The sequence below is a fragment of the Manis pentadactyla genome, chromosome 16 (assembly GCF_030020395.1).
Source record: "Manis pentadactyla isolate mManPen7 chromosome 16, mManPen7.hap1, whole genome shotgun sequence".
Taxonomy (NCBI): domain Eukaryota; kingdom Metazoa; phylum Chordata; class Mammalia; order Pholidota; family Manidae; genus Manis; species Manis pentadactyla.
Window position 1 is genome coordinate 53,577,127 of NC_080034.1, and position 14,534 is coordinate 53,591,660.

General features: G+C 42.1%; 2 protein-coding genes across 5 annotated transcripts in view; one reads left to right on the forward strand and one right to left on the reverse strand.

Annotated features, from left to right (window-relative positions):
* Positions 1–1,103: 1,103 nt before the first annotated feature.
* On the reverse strand, positions 1,104–4,470 carry LOC130681258 (basic proline-rich protein-like). Its single transcript, XM_057493891.1, has 2 exons — positions 4,423–4,470; positions 1,104–2,063 (listed from the first exon to the last, which is right to left on the reverse strand). The coding sequence occupies exons 1-2, from the start codon at positions 4,468–4,470 to the stop codon at positions 1,104–1,106; spliced, it is 1,008 nt and encodes a 335-aa protein (XP_057349874.1).
* The window catches only part of LOC130681192 (bromodomain adjacent to zinc finger domain protein 2B-like), a 112,013-nt gene continuing 98,863 nt past the window's right edge, over positions 1,385–14,534 (forward strand). For 2 of the 4 annotated variants that reach the window (XM_057493672.1, XM_057493670.1), the window contains exons 1-2: positions 1,385–1,517; positions 14,021–14,114. The gene's annotated coding sequence lies outside the window, so the exon portion shown is untranslated. Of the gene's footprint in view, positions 1,518–5,056; positions 5,191–14,020; positions 14,119–14,534 lie in introns of those variants that run through there. The other 2 variants (XM_057493673.1, XM_057493671.1) reach the window with 2 other exon arrangements.

The window sequence follows — 14,534 nt, forward strand, 5'->3', positions numbered from 1 at the left end:
GAAGGAACAAATCCTACCATTTGCAACAACATGGATGGAGCTAGAGGGTATTATGCTCAGTGAAATAAGCCAGGTGGAGGAAGACAAGTATCAAATGATTTTAGTCACCTTTGGAGTATAAGAACTAAGTAAAAATTAAAGGAACAAAACAGCAGCAGACTCACAGAACCCAAGAATGGACTAACAGTTACCAAAGGGAAAGGGACCTGGGAGGATGGGGTAAGGGGGGAAAAGGGGCATTACGATTCACACACATAATTTGGGGGCTCGGGGGCACGGGGAAGGCACTATAACACATAAGAGAAGTAGTGATTCTATAGCATCTTACTGCGCTGATGGACAGTGACTGTAATGGAGTATGTGGTGGGGACTAGATAATAGGGGGAGTGTAGAAACCATAATGTTGCTCATGTAATTGTACATTAATAATACCAAAAAAAAATGAGGCTATTCGGGTGGAGCTTTACTCCACTCCAACATATGTCCTTATGAGAAGTTGGGGCCTATGGAGAAACACCAGGTATGTGCATGGCAGACACGAAGACCATGTGAAGGTGCAGCAAGGAGGCAGCCGTCTGTAAGCCAAGGAGAGAGGCCTTGGGCCAGACCAACCCAGCCAGCCTGTGGATCTTGGTCCTTAAGCTCCAGAACTCCATGAAAATTAGTTTCTGTTGACTAAGCCACCCAGTCTGTGGACTCCTGTTAGAGCAGGAGTGCCTTCTCCCTCCCACCAGTCACCAAGTCCTACCCACCCTACTTCCTAAACATCTCTGCAGTCTAAGCTCTGTATACCCATTCAACCGCCCTTGTACATCACCCCATCAAATCTTTTGTGGATGCCTGTAGCATCCTCTGAGTAGTCCTTCTGCTATCACTTTGCCCCCAAGAATCCAGTCTCCAAAGAGAGGCCAGAGTGATCATTTAAAAATGGAATCCTTTCCCCTGATCTAAAACCCTTCAATCTCTGAAAGAATAAAATCAGAACTTAATTTGGCAGGCAAGCCGAACATGATCTTGAGGGCCGTCAGTCGGGGACGGGCAGCCAATGGGCGCAGACGCGTAAGCCTGGGGCGGAGTTGTAGCTGCAGGCACCGCCTCCGCCTTTATTCAACCGTCAGTAGCATCTTGAGCGCTGCAGGGACACCAGCGGCTGCTGCGCTCTCCGTGCTTCGAGCCGCCGTACCGTCTGCGTGGCGGCCCGACGGAGACCAGATGATGGGCCCGCGAAGTTCTGGGCCCGCTCTGTGCTTGGCTGCGCCTTCCTCCCGATCTCGGCCCCCAGCGTCGGATCGCCGCCTCGCACCCGTTGGGCTCCCGGCGCCGCACTCGCCCCTTCTCGGCTCTCCCGCGACGGGCGGAGGGCGGCGAACGGCCCTCACTTGGAGCCGCTGGCCCGGCCAGACTTCAGAGACCTCGGCTGAGAAGCGGCTCCCTCTTCCGCGGATCTGCGGTGGAGGGTCCAGAGCGGGTCCCGCTTCAGGGGAAAAGACGACAGCGACGGCTCTGCGGGCTGGAAGGTACGTGGCCGCGGGGCGCGGAGGGACCAATGCCTCCGCCTGAGGGCACGGGGAAACCGGGCAAGGGGGCGGCCGTGCGAGTTGCTCGGCGGGCAGCGCGTGGCCCGTGGGGCCGGGAAGCGGCCGACGCGGGTGGTGGGCTCGCGGGGCCCGGCCGGGGGCCTGGAGTAGGCGCGCTCCGCCGGAGGGGCCGCCCGGGAAGGGAAGGAGCGGAGCAGGTGCGCCCGGGGCGGAAGTCCGAGCGGCCGGCGAAGTTCGCCAGGGAAGGGCGGGAGGAGCTCGCCGGAGCCGCTGCTCCTCGGTCCCGGCCCTTGTGGTGAGGGCGGCAGGTCCCCGCCCCGCGGCGCGCGTCCGCCCGGCCCGGGGCCGCGCCGCCGACCTGCCCCCGCCGCCCGAAACGTGGCCGCGCAGATGGGGTGGCCCCGGTGGGCGTTTTGTCGTGTTTGGATTTTCTCGGCGGGGGCCTCGAGGGCGAGGGCCGGGCGGCTGAAGTTCAGGAGTGACAGGCGGCGGGGCGGCAGGGGAGAGGCCGCCTGGAGGCAGCGCCTTTAAAATAAAACATTTTTTCTTGAGGTACCTCTCGTCTTTTTTATTTGGGAATGAAGTTTCTTTACTTTGATCTGGGAACTGACAGGGCATTTTGTTGTATTTTGAAATTCGTATTTTTCTGTCATTTCGGTTTGTAATCCGCAGCTGAGTAATTTATAACTAACCACAGAGATTCTGGGACAGGGACCATGGGTGTAGTCAGAGTAGCGTGAGGGCCTCTGGAAAAAGACCCCTACCAAAACTCCGTATTAAACAATTCAGCAAAGTCAGAGTCACATTAATTCTCTAAAGTAAAATATCAAACTAGGAGTATAAGCATTCTTAAGTGAAGATTAGTTAAAACTAAAAAGCCAGGAGTAACCCGGCCTGGAATGTTTGAACATCCCCCAGATAAGAAAGTACCTCAGCATAGCCCATGTCTTCATTGTGTCCCTTAAATGAGGCTATTGTAAAATTCACTTTAGCCTGCTAAAAGGCCCAGTTTATCTTTAATTTTGCCCAGATTCCTCCTCCAGCCCCAAATCAAGTACTTTATAACCTGGGCAACTAATATGGCAATAAGCCCAGTCACCAACAACAAAGTTAAAGACAGGAAGCATCCCATCTTAAAGATAAGATTGCATTTCAACAGCCAGGAAGTTAACAAGATACTTTTTTTTAAAACTAAGGTATTACTGATACACATTCCTCTGAAGGTTTCACATGAAAAAACAATGTGGTTAATACATTCACCCATATTATCTAGTCCAGGCCCCTCATATCCCATTGCAGTCACTGTCCATCAGTGTAGTAAGATGCCACAGATTCACTATTTGCCAAGAAGTAAGAATCTTTTATTTTATTTTGTTTTATTTATTTTGGTATCATTAATCTAAAATTACATGAGAGGAACATTATGTTTACCATACTCCCCCCTTCACCAAGTCCCCCCCACATACCCCATTAGTCACTGTCTGTCAGTGTAGTAAGATGCTTTAAAATCACTACTTGTCTTCTCTGTGTTGCAAAGCCCTCCCTGTGGCCCCCCCCATATTATACATGCTAATTGTAAGGCCCCTTTCTTCTCCGCCCCCGTTCTCCCTCCCTTCCCACCCATCCTCCCCAGTCCCTTTCCCTTTGGTAACTGTTAGTCCTTCTTGGGTTCTGTGATTCTGCTGCTCTCTTGTCCTTCAGTTTTTCCTTTGTTCTTATATTCCACGTATGAGTGAAATCATTTGGTAGTTGTCTTTCTCTGCCTGGCTTATTTCACTGAGCATAAAACCCTCTAGCTCCATCCATGTTGTTGCAAATGGTAGGATTTGTTTTCATTTATGACTGAATAATATTACATTGTGTATATGTACCACCTCTTCTTTATCCATTCATCTACTGATGGACACAGGTTGCTTCCATGTCTTGGCTATTGTAAATAGTGCTGCGGTAAACATAGGGGTGCATCTGTATTTTCAAATTGGGCTGCTGCATTCTTAGGGTAAATTCCTAGAAGTGGAATTCCTGGGTCAAATGGTATTTCTATTTTGTGCTTTTTGAGGAACCTCCATCCTGCTTTCCACAATAGTTTAACTAATTTACATTCCCACCAGCAGTGTAGGAGGGTTCCCCTTTCTCCACAACCTTGCCAACATTTGTCGTTGTTTGTCTTTTGGGTGGTAGTGATCCTTACTGGTGTGAGGTGATATCTCATTGTGGTTTTAATTTGCATTTCTCTGATGGCAAGCGATGTGGAGCATCTTTCGATGTGTCTGTTGGCCATCTGAAGTTCTTCTTTGGAGAACTGTCTCTTCAGCTCCTCTCTTGTCTTTTTTTTTTTTGGTAGTGTCCTAATCTTGTTTTGGTAACAGTGTGATTTTGGCCTCATAGAAATGAATTTGTAAGCTTTCCTTCCTCTTCAATTTTTGGGAATAGTTTGAGAAGGATAGGTATTAACTCTTATTTCAATGTTTGAGTGGAATTCTATGAAAACATCTTGGACTTTTGATTGTGTGGAGTTTTTGGTTACTAGTTGTTAGTCTGTTCAGATTTCTATTTTCTCCAGAACAGGTTTTAACATCACATGAGTCTAGGAACTTATCCATTTCTTCTAGGGTGCCAAATATATTGCCATATAATTTTTCATACTTATCTCTTCAATCCTTTGTATTTCAGTGGTGTCACTTGTAACTTCTCTTTAAATTTCTATTTCTGATTTTGAGTCCTGTCCTTTTTATTTCTTGATAAGTCTAGATAAGTGTTTACCCATTTTGTTTGCCTTCAAAGAATCAGTTCTTAGTTTCATTGTTCTTTTACATTTTTTTAAGTGTTTATTTCATTTACTTGCACTGTGATTTAATTTTTTTCCTTCTTTGTATCTTCTAACTTTGCCGTTGGTCGGGGGCGGGCCTGCGCCGTGGCGCCTCGCGCTCATTGGCCGTGAGGGCCGTCTGTCGGGGACGGGCAGCCATTGGGCGCATAAAGCGTAAGTCCGGCGGCTGCGCAGTAGCTGCAGGCGCCGCCGCCGCTGTATTCATCAGTAGTGTCCCGGGCGCCGCTGAGAGAAGCAGCTCCTGGCAGCTCCTCCGTGCTTCGTTTGGCCGGCCCGGGCAGGAGCGGCCCGCGCCGTCCCTTCCGCGCAGTGGGTCCGCGGAGACCAGATGTGTCGCGTGCTCGGCGGCGCCATCCTCTCGGCGCGCATGCGGGGGCGGCACCGACCTCTCTCCCAGCGTCGTATCTCCGCCTCGCGCCCGCTGGTATCATCAGCGCTGCCTGCAGTCGCCCGTTCTTGGCTCTCCCGCGGCGGGCGGAGGGCGGCTGTCAGCCTGGGCGCCGCCCCGCGCGTGGTGGAGATCAGCCCGGACTTGGAGCCGCTGCCCTGTCCGGACTTCAGAGAGCTCGGCGGAGAAACGGCTCCCACTGCCGCGCATCTTCGTTGGAGGGTCCAGATCGTGCCCTACTAAGGAGTGAAGGCGACAGCGACACCTCTGCGGGTTGGAACTTACGTGGCCACGGGGCACAGCGGGAACCCGACGGGGCGCGGGAACCACTGCCTCCGCGTGAAGGTGTCGGGGGCCGGACATGGGGTCGACCGTGCACGTTGCTCGGTGGGCAGCTCGTGGCCCGCTGGTATGGGAAGCGGCTAACGCGCGTGGTAGGTTCGCGGGGCCCGGCCGGGGGCCTAGAGTTCGCGTGTTCCGCTGGAGGGGCCTCCCAGGAAGGGAGGGAGCGGAGCAGGTGGGCTCGCGGCAGACATCCGAGCGGCCGGCGAAGTTCGCCGGGGCGGGGGGAGAGGGGGTCCGCCGGAGCCGCTGCTCCTTCTGGGCCCGGGTGGTGAGGGTGGCTGCTCTCTGCCCCGCGGCACGCGTCCGTCCGGGACGGGGCCGCAGGCGGAGGGGACTGGACGGGCCGCGCCGCGCAGACGGGGAGGCCGGTGAGCGTTTTGCCGTGTGTGGATTTTCTCGGCAGGGTCCTCGACGGCGCGGGCCGGACGGGCTGAGGTTCAAGTGTGACCCGCGGCGGATGAGAGGCCGCCCATACGCAGCGCCGTTAGAATTAAAATTTTTCACGAGGCACCTCCCGTGTGTTTTTTTTGAATGAAGGTTCTTTACTTTGGAACTGTCAGTGCATTTTCTTGTATTTAGAAATTAATATCTTTCTGTCTTTTCTGTTTGTAATCTGCAGCCGAGTAATTTATAACTAGCCACAAAAATTGAGACAGGGACCGTGGGTGTAGTCAGAGTAGCGTGAGGGCCTCTGGAAAAAGACCCCTACCAAAACTAGCAAATAATAAACAATTCAGCAAAGTCAGATTCACATTAATTCTCTAACGTAAAATACCAAATTAGGGGGAGTATAAGCATTTTTCAGTGAAGATTAGTTAAAACTAAAAAGCCAGGAGTAACCCGGACTGGAATGTATGTTTAAACATCCCCCAGATAAGAAAATACCGCCACATAGCGCACGTCTTCATTGTGTCAATTAAATGAGGCTGTTGTAAAATTTACTTCAGTCTGCTAAAAGGCCTAGTTTATCTTTAACTTTGTCCAGATGCTGCTTTTCCTCCCCCAGCCCCTAATCAAGCAATGTATAGTACCCCATCCACAGACAACATAGTAAAAGGCAGGAAGCATCCTGTCGTAGAGATAAGATTGCATTTTAACATCCAGGAAGTTAAGTGGCCCGTGACTTCATTGTGTCGATTAAATGAGGCTGTTGTGAAATTTATTTTAGCCCACTAAAAGGCCCAGTTTATCTTTAACTTTGCCCAGATGCTGCTTTTCCTCCTCCAGCCCTTAATCAAGTGACATATAACCTGGGCAATTAATATGGCAAGTAAGCCCAGCCACAGACAATGTAATAAAAGGCAGGAAGCATCTCATCTAAAAGATAAGATTGCACTTTAACACCCAGGATGTTAAACCGGTAAGATTTTTTTTTTAAGGTATTATTGATGTACACTCCTATGAAGGTTTCACATAAAAGTGTGGTTACTACATTCACACATACTATCTAGTCCCCCCCACATCATACCCCACTGCAGTCACTGTCCATCAGTGTAGTAAGATGCCACAGATTCACTGTTTGCCTAGAAGTAATTAAATTGCTCTAACACCTGCAGTTAATTTTGCTCCCATAGTACTATATTTATATTATAGATTTTTTGGCACTTGCTATGTTCAATGTATTATCTTCCCAAGGTGTTAAGTAGACTACTTTGTCCATTCGTTTGTTTATATTGTCTTTGTAAAACTTAACATAATGTGTTATATATGGTAGGCATACTATTAACTAAAATAATTTAATTGAAAATAATATATTGATTAAAACCAACCTCAGCAATTGGAGTATTTTGGGAAGAGATCAATTTGAATTAGAAAAGATGCTTAATTATATAATTACACGTAGTGGTCTTTAAAACACCATAGAATAAATTAAACTGAATAGAATAGTAGGTTTCTATAAAGAAATCTTTAGGGCTCACTTTGATCAATAATGAAGTTTACTTGTGATTAGTGTAACAGTTATTCAGTTTGTTTTTTAGACTTTTAAGTAGTTCCTTTAAGGCCGAGTTTTCCAAAGTGCACTCTGAGGAATCCAATCACTTGGTTCTGTTGAGATGCTTTGGCTACTGCTGGATGCCTTCCTTGCCCCAAAGCACAGCCCGTTATTTATATTTTACTATGCTGGGCTCCTTCCTAAACAAGATTTTATTTAGGAAAGACTCTTCTGATGAAATTGTTTAAAATAATCGCTGAGTGTAAATACTTCAAGTTTATCCATATATTTAAGGTTTTCCAAGATCTTACAAAAAGACCTTCCCTCTTACTCCTTTATTACCGCAAACTGCAGATCAGTAGTTTATAGTGAATACGAGACTTGAAAAAGTTAAGCAAATGATATGTAATGGGCTTTGGGTATAGCAAGTAAGCTGTCTGTTTTCTGAATATTCTGTATCTGAATGTGAATTTCTGAGTTGTTAGAATATCAGAAATTACGGGAATTGGTATACAAATTGTTAGCTAGGCTGAAGAATTTTCTATATCATGGCTTGTAAATTTTAATGTGTGTAAGATTCTGATTCAGTACATGTAGGCTGGGGCTTGAAATTCTGATTTTCTTAAAAAAAAAAAAAAAAAAAAGTTTCAGCGTTGCTGGATTGTGGGCCACATTTTGAGTAGCAAGGAGCTAGCTGACTTCCCAAAGCCTATCACCACATTTTAGGACTGCAGTCTTGGCACTAGATAGCAGGGTTTCATTATTACAGTAGACATTTGCTTAAACTGCCTGTTTCTCTACAGTCTGATTTATATTTTGCCATTTTGATAGAAATTTTTGGCTGTAGCTCCAGGAGTAAGGGGTGGGGGGCTCCCCTCCAGAAACTAATTCCAGTGAAACCAAAGTAAGTCAAGGGAAAGGGCAGGTTGGGAGAAATCATTGTTATACTGCTCACAGCTCCAGGTGTCCTCTTGGCCACTGCACACATGCGCTTTATTTTGTTTGGCTGAGGCTGTTTTAGTTGGTATTGGTATAAGTACTGCTTTTTTTTTTAAGCAATTGTTATTATCATGAATTAACAGCAATTATATGCCACAGCAAGTTAAGCTGTTAATTTTATCTGTAGCACATGTGAATTGAAAACCTAATTTGTGTAAACAACCAATGAGACAGTTATTTAGCTAAATAGCTTATACTCAAAAAGAAATCAGTTTTGAGGGTCATTAATTATTTTATTTAAAATATGTAATAACCATTTTCATAGTCTTTTGGGCTTTTATAGAAAATTATAACTAAATCATAGATTTAAATAATAGTTTTTAAAGAAAACTCTCAGAATTATTTACTTTTGATAAATGGAAATTAGTAATTAACTTTGTAGATCAGGACCGCAGAGCAGTTTTGGGGGGAAAATCAGAATTTTTATCTAAACACATTAGAATAATTTTCATACTGATAGTTATTATGTCAGCCCTACAGTATTTCACTTAATAATTGTCAGTAGTAGAAATTGCTGGAGGAATTGCATTATTACAAAAGTGACTTAAAAATATTCATATTCCTTGTCAAGTAGGTACTAACATTGCTATAAAAGTTTTCGTGTGGAATTTATGTCAGATGTTGCAATTCTGAATAGGAATAAACTTCCTTTGTTTCTTCTGGTAGCATCCATTGATTTTTTTTTTCTCAAAGATACTTTAATAGTGCTGATAGAAGCAGAACAGTTAGAATTTACTTTAAAAATAAATGTGATGAATAAAAAGCACTACACTGCATTATAGCCTTGATTTTTCTTTACCAAAGTTCCAAAATCTAAAGGACAGAAATGCTGACAAGGTCAAGAAAAAAATGAAAGAAAAAGAAAATGACACTGAGCTCTTGGTTTAATACATATGTATTCCATCCAGGTTGATGGTTGATTTCATTAGCAAATCTCATTGTTGTGCAATGTCTGTTCTTCTGCAGCAAAATAAATATTGTATTCTCACAGGCTCTGTGTATCTATTTAATGTTGCATTAAATGAATACATACATATTTGTAGCTTTCTTTGGTTTATTCTTTACAGTCTGTCTTTTAAGAAAAAGAAAAATTGAATTACATTCTTTCTCTTGTTAAATTGGTAAAAGCTTTTCAATTTATAGATGTTTCCTACTTTCTCTGAAGTAAACAATTTTATGTGGTTAATATAAAATTCTAATTATCCTATAACTTTCTAAATTAATCGAATATAATACTGATTGATTTAAGCTTATGATTAATACTGAGCTTCTTAAGCTTATGCTTTCCAATATATTTTTAAATGTAGGAGTGTTTTTTTAATTGCAAGAAAAATGTTAAGCAAGTGTACGTATTATGCCAAATGTAAATGCCGCTACCTTTTGCAGTACTAAAGATTGTATGTTGAGATCACTAAGGTTTGAATTTTCATAAAATAGGAAATTCAGAAATAACAAATTTCAGTGGCTACACACTGGAAGAGTTCATTTAATAGTAGAAGAGGTTGCCTGACTCTGGGTTATGTATATGAGTTCAAATATGGATCAAAATGTATTGGATACCACTGTCATTTAATCTAGTCATTTTGAGGTCTGACAGTAATTCACAAAATCTATTTGGTTTTTGGTAGTGTTCTCAAAAGTTGTCCTCACAACTAAAATTCTTCTGACAATCTTGAAAGTAGAAAAGCCTAAGGTTTGATGTAATATGGGTTGATTGTATGCCATTTGGAAATTACCTTTGTGGTAAAAAATTGGCCTCTGGCTTACTTGATGAAAGCCTAATAAATATCTTAGTTATGTTGAACAACCATAAACTGTTATAAGTATGTAGTTGATTAATGCATCATATTAAGTTAATTTGTTATAAACTGTTATAAGTATGTAGTTGATTAATGCATCATATTAAGTTAATTTGTACTTAGAGCATTTGCATTTCATTATTCATAGTGGGTAACGTAAAAACTAGGAATTCCAGTATCTAGTAAGGGAAATACTAAAATAATTAGAGAGTAATACAGGGCTAAATCAAGTAGGATGAGAAGGTTATGTGGGCCCAAATAGCCAGGCTTATGAGAGAGGAGCATCCTGAAAGTGATGAGATTCAAACTGATAATGAGGTAGGAAAGCAACGGGGTATAACATGACCATAAAGTAGGCGGTAGGAGAATATAAACTTGGCATCTCTGGAGACAGAGAAGAGGAAACCCAACTGTAATGGAAGATACAATTTACTACTGCCTATTTATTAAATATCAGATTGTAGCTTTGCTAAATTTTAGTAGTATTAAGTCCAGACATATGGTATATTGAGATGCTGCCATTGTGGACCTTATTTTTTCTTGTATGACAAAATGGGAGATAGGAAATTCTTTTGATACTAATTTTACTGTCTTTTCTCCCCCACCAGTAACGTAAAAATAAAACCTGCCACAAAGTGTGTAAAGATTCTTACTCTAAAATGAACCTAAATTGCTGTAGACTGAATGGGAAGATATCAATCTAGAAACTTTACCATTTCTTGGTTAGAAATACCAAATTGAGGAATAAAAATCATCACAGATTGGGCTCCCACTTGCTGAATTAAGCAGGATGATAGAAGGCCCCCTGGGAAAGTAAGACAGGGACTGTTTTAAGTTTTAAAAAGAGGTCTCCTTGTAGTGTTTGGACCTATGTATTAGTGTCATCTTCATCTGACCTGGAGCCACAGTTGTCGCTTGCATGACCATTTTACTTACTCATCCATCAGAAGAACCTGAATGTAGAAAATGAAATAGGACTTTGGAATATGAAAATGGACTATGTAACAAATATCCTGAGGATTGTTAGTATTTGTTTAAAGTCCCAGATGAATACTTTCTCGTGTAACTATTTACTAAAAGCAACACACTATAAAAAATGTTTCAAAGCTGATAAATGAATACATATAACCCCAGATTAAATTGTAAAAGGTTTTAGCAGCAAGATGGTTCATTTTCTGGATAACTTTCCTTATGTTATGACCCTAGCTGTGTTGAGGAAATGTTAAAAGAAACTTTCATAGGAAATCTATTACTTAATTTATATAAAGATGCTGTTTAGAAAATTACAGTACTGTCCAGTGTCCTGTTACTGAAAACTATAGAAGAAATTTCTCTTACTTCTGAGCACTAGGAAAAGTTCTGGTGCTTATTTGTAAATTACTTCGTATATGGAATGAAAATTTTGTAATTAGATCTTGTTTCCCACTTGATGGGTTGCTGAGAAGCTAAGAGCTGAACCACCCACATTTTAGAGTTGTGCAAGGCCTTGGGTGTTTCTGTGGTCCAACTTTACCTTGTGTTTCATCTTTCTTGCATCCTCTTATTTTCCCTTTATTCATACTAATTTGTATTTCAAAAGCATTCTATTCTACTACTAATATTTCTGTAAGTTACACTAAATAATTTTGGAGTAACATGGGATATAAATAACTATGTGAAGCTTATTTATTTCAAGGAGAAGGCGAGCAAATAAGAGGAGGAGCCTTTCTTCTTCCTTGTGTTCCCTTCCCGGCATCCTCCCTCCTTCATCTTGCACGAATTTCTTAAGTCATGGAGGACTGAACTCTTCTGTACTTTCTCAGACTTGCAAGGAGGCAGTGAACTCCTTTCTGAAGCTTTTTGCTTGTACCGAGTTACCAGGTATAGTTTGTTAGGCTAAGTGTGCCCTACACGAAAGTGCCTGACTGAGAGAACAAGTAGGGCTAAAATACATCCTAGAGAAGGAAAAGGTGATTTATTCTCATTTGTTGGCTCAGAAAGGGTCTTTTTCTAACTCACAGGGTGATATTATTTGGTTTTTGTCCCTGCCCTTTTGATTGAGTTATAAACTAATACTAAAATTTAATGACTAATGATAAAAGTTACCTTGAATGAAGCAAAAGTTCAAATTAATTTTCTTCACCCGTTTATTTCTATTCCATTACCCTCTAAATTTGACTCATTGTGTTGAACTAAGATAGTCATGATCTTTGAAATAGTTGAAATAATAATTTTCTAATTTAAAATTTTGTTTTGTTACATGCATTACATAATCAAAGCTACCTATTTAGTAAGAATTATATCAAATTTTCTATAAAGGAAATAAAGGTTGTGTTTGCATTCCAGGTAGCAATAGGATGTTTGAAGTATTTCATTTGATTTGTTCAGCTGGAACTCTTAACTACTTAGTCATAGTTTTCTGAAAATTTGTTATTAATGTATCATCATAGTAAAGGTGGTGATTAGCAACTTGCATCAAAGTTATTCAAGACTGAATACTCTTTTCAAATGACACACAGTTAAGTGTTTGTAATGAAACCTGCTCTGAGATTCTGTACTCCTGCTGCAGTCATATCTACTTGGGTGTTATTTTTGTTGTTACTGATTTTATTGTCATTTTTGTTTTCTGTATCAGTACATTAGAATTTTATTTTGCAAACAGTAAATGTAAACCTGATTAAGTATTTGATTTTTTAATGCTCACAGGTAAATATTTTAAGTTTTGTTTTTCTGAAGTATGAATTTAAAATGATGCCAACAATAGCTTCTAGGTGTGTGACTTTTTGATTTGTGTAATTGAGATTTTTTTCCTTAAAGATTCCCACATAAAATCAAAGTATCTTATTTTTCAGGAACTTCTCTTAATAAAAAAATTAGGCTTATTATGCTTTGATTTTTGGTCTCTCTGATTACAACTTCTACTTTCATCAAGCAGTTGAAATTTAGAGGCTTTTTTTTATATTTAGGAGGTTTTGAACAGTTGTTCTTAGTTTATTTTCAAATCTTGCTTTGTCTTTACAATTTACTTGCCAGAAGTAATTAATTAATTAATTTTTTATTTTTCATTTTGTTATCATTAATCTATAATTACATGAAGAACATTATGTTTACTAGGCTCCCCCCTTCACCAAGTCCCCCCCATATGCCCCATTAGTCACTGTCCATCAGCATAGTAAGATGCTGTCGAATCACTACTTTGTCTTCTCTGGGTTGCACAGCCCTCCCCATCCCCCCCCACATTATACATGCTAATCGTAAGTCCCCCTTTCTTTTTCCCCCTGCCCTTATCCCTCCCTCCCCACCCATCCTCCCCAGTTCCTTTCCCTTTGGTAACTGTGAGTCCATTCTTGGGTTCTGTGATTTTGCTGCTGTTTTGTTCCTTCAGTTTTTCTTTGTTCTTATATTCCACATATGAGTGAAGTCATTTGGTACTTCTTTCTCCACCTGGCTTATTTCACTGAGCATAATAACCTCTAGCTCCATCCATGTTGTTGCAAATGGTAGGATTTGTTTTCTTCTTATGGCTGAATAATATTCCATTGTGTATATGTACCACATCTTTATCCATTCATCTACTGATGGATACTTAGGTTGCTTCCATTTCTTGGCTATTGTGAATAGTGCTGTGATAAACATAGGGGTGCATCTGACTTTTTCAAACTGGGCTCCTGCATTCTTAGGGTAAATTCCTAGGAGAGGAATTCCTGGGTCAAATGGTGTATCTGTTTTTTGGTTTTTTGGGGAACCTCCATACTGCTTTCCACAATGGTTGAACTGACTGACATTCCCACCAGCAGTATAGGAGGGTTCCCTTTTCTCCACATCTTCACCAACATCTGTTGTCTATCTTTTGGATGGTGGCCATCCTTACTGGTGTGAGGTGATACCCCATTGTGGTTTTAATGTGCAGTTCTCTGATCAGCGATGTGGAGCATCTTTTCATGTACCTGTCTGCCACCTGAAATTGCTTCTTTGGAGAAGTGTCTGTTCAGACGCTCTGCCCATTTTGTAATTGGATTATTTGCTTTTTGTGTGTTGAGGTGCGTGAGCTCTTAATACATATGTTGGATGGCAACCCCTTATCGGATATGTTACCTATGAATATGTTCTCTCATACTGTAGGATCTCTTTCTGTTCTACTGATGGTGTTCCAAACAGAATCTTATACCCCCTGCCATTTCATTCCAATTCTAATTTTTTTTTTTCCAGAACACCAACTGACCGAGAAAACTGTTAGGAAGAGGAGAAGATGTGATACAGGAACATCGAGCCTAAGCTGAGAAGTGAGATGGTGTGGAGACTGGTAGGTAGTATCTTTCCATGTGCTGCTTTCAAGGGTCATAGCAAAAAAAGGTTGCTAAGGAGATAAAGCCCGGGGTGTTGACATCACCTGGTATCAGTGGAGCCACCTAGTCACTAGCCATTAATGGGAACGCTAGCATGTGGCACTGTTATCTTTCCTGCAGAGTTAGACGTGCGGCATCCCCCATTTGCAGTTCTGTCAGACCCTGTGTGGTACTGTCCTGGCACCGGTGGGGGTGGACCTGAGAATTCTGCCATTCCTCCTGGGCTGTTCCATCATCCCTCTCAGAACAAGGCCTCAGCAGTGCTCCTGGTAGAGAGAGAGAGAGAGAGACAGAATTACGCTCAAGAGATGGGCAGTTTTTTTCTGTAGCTCCATGAGCATGTTCCTGATGTTTATTTTGAGATCTGTTTCAGGAAG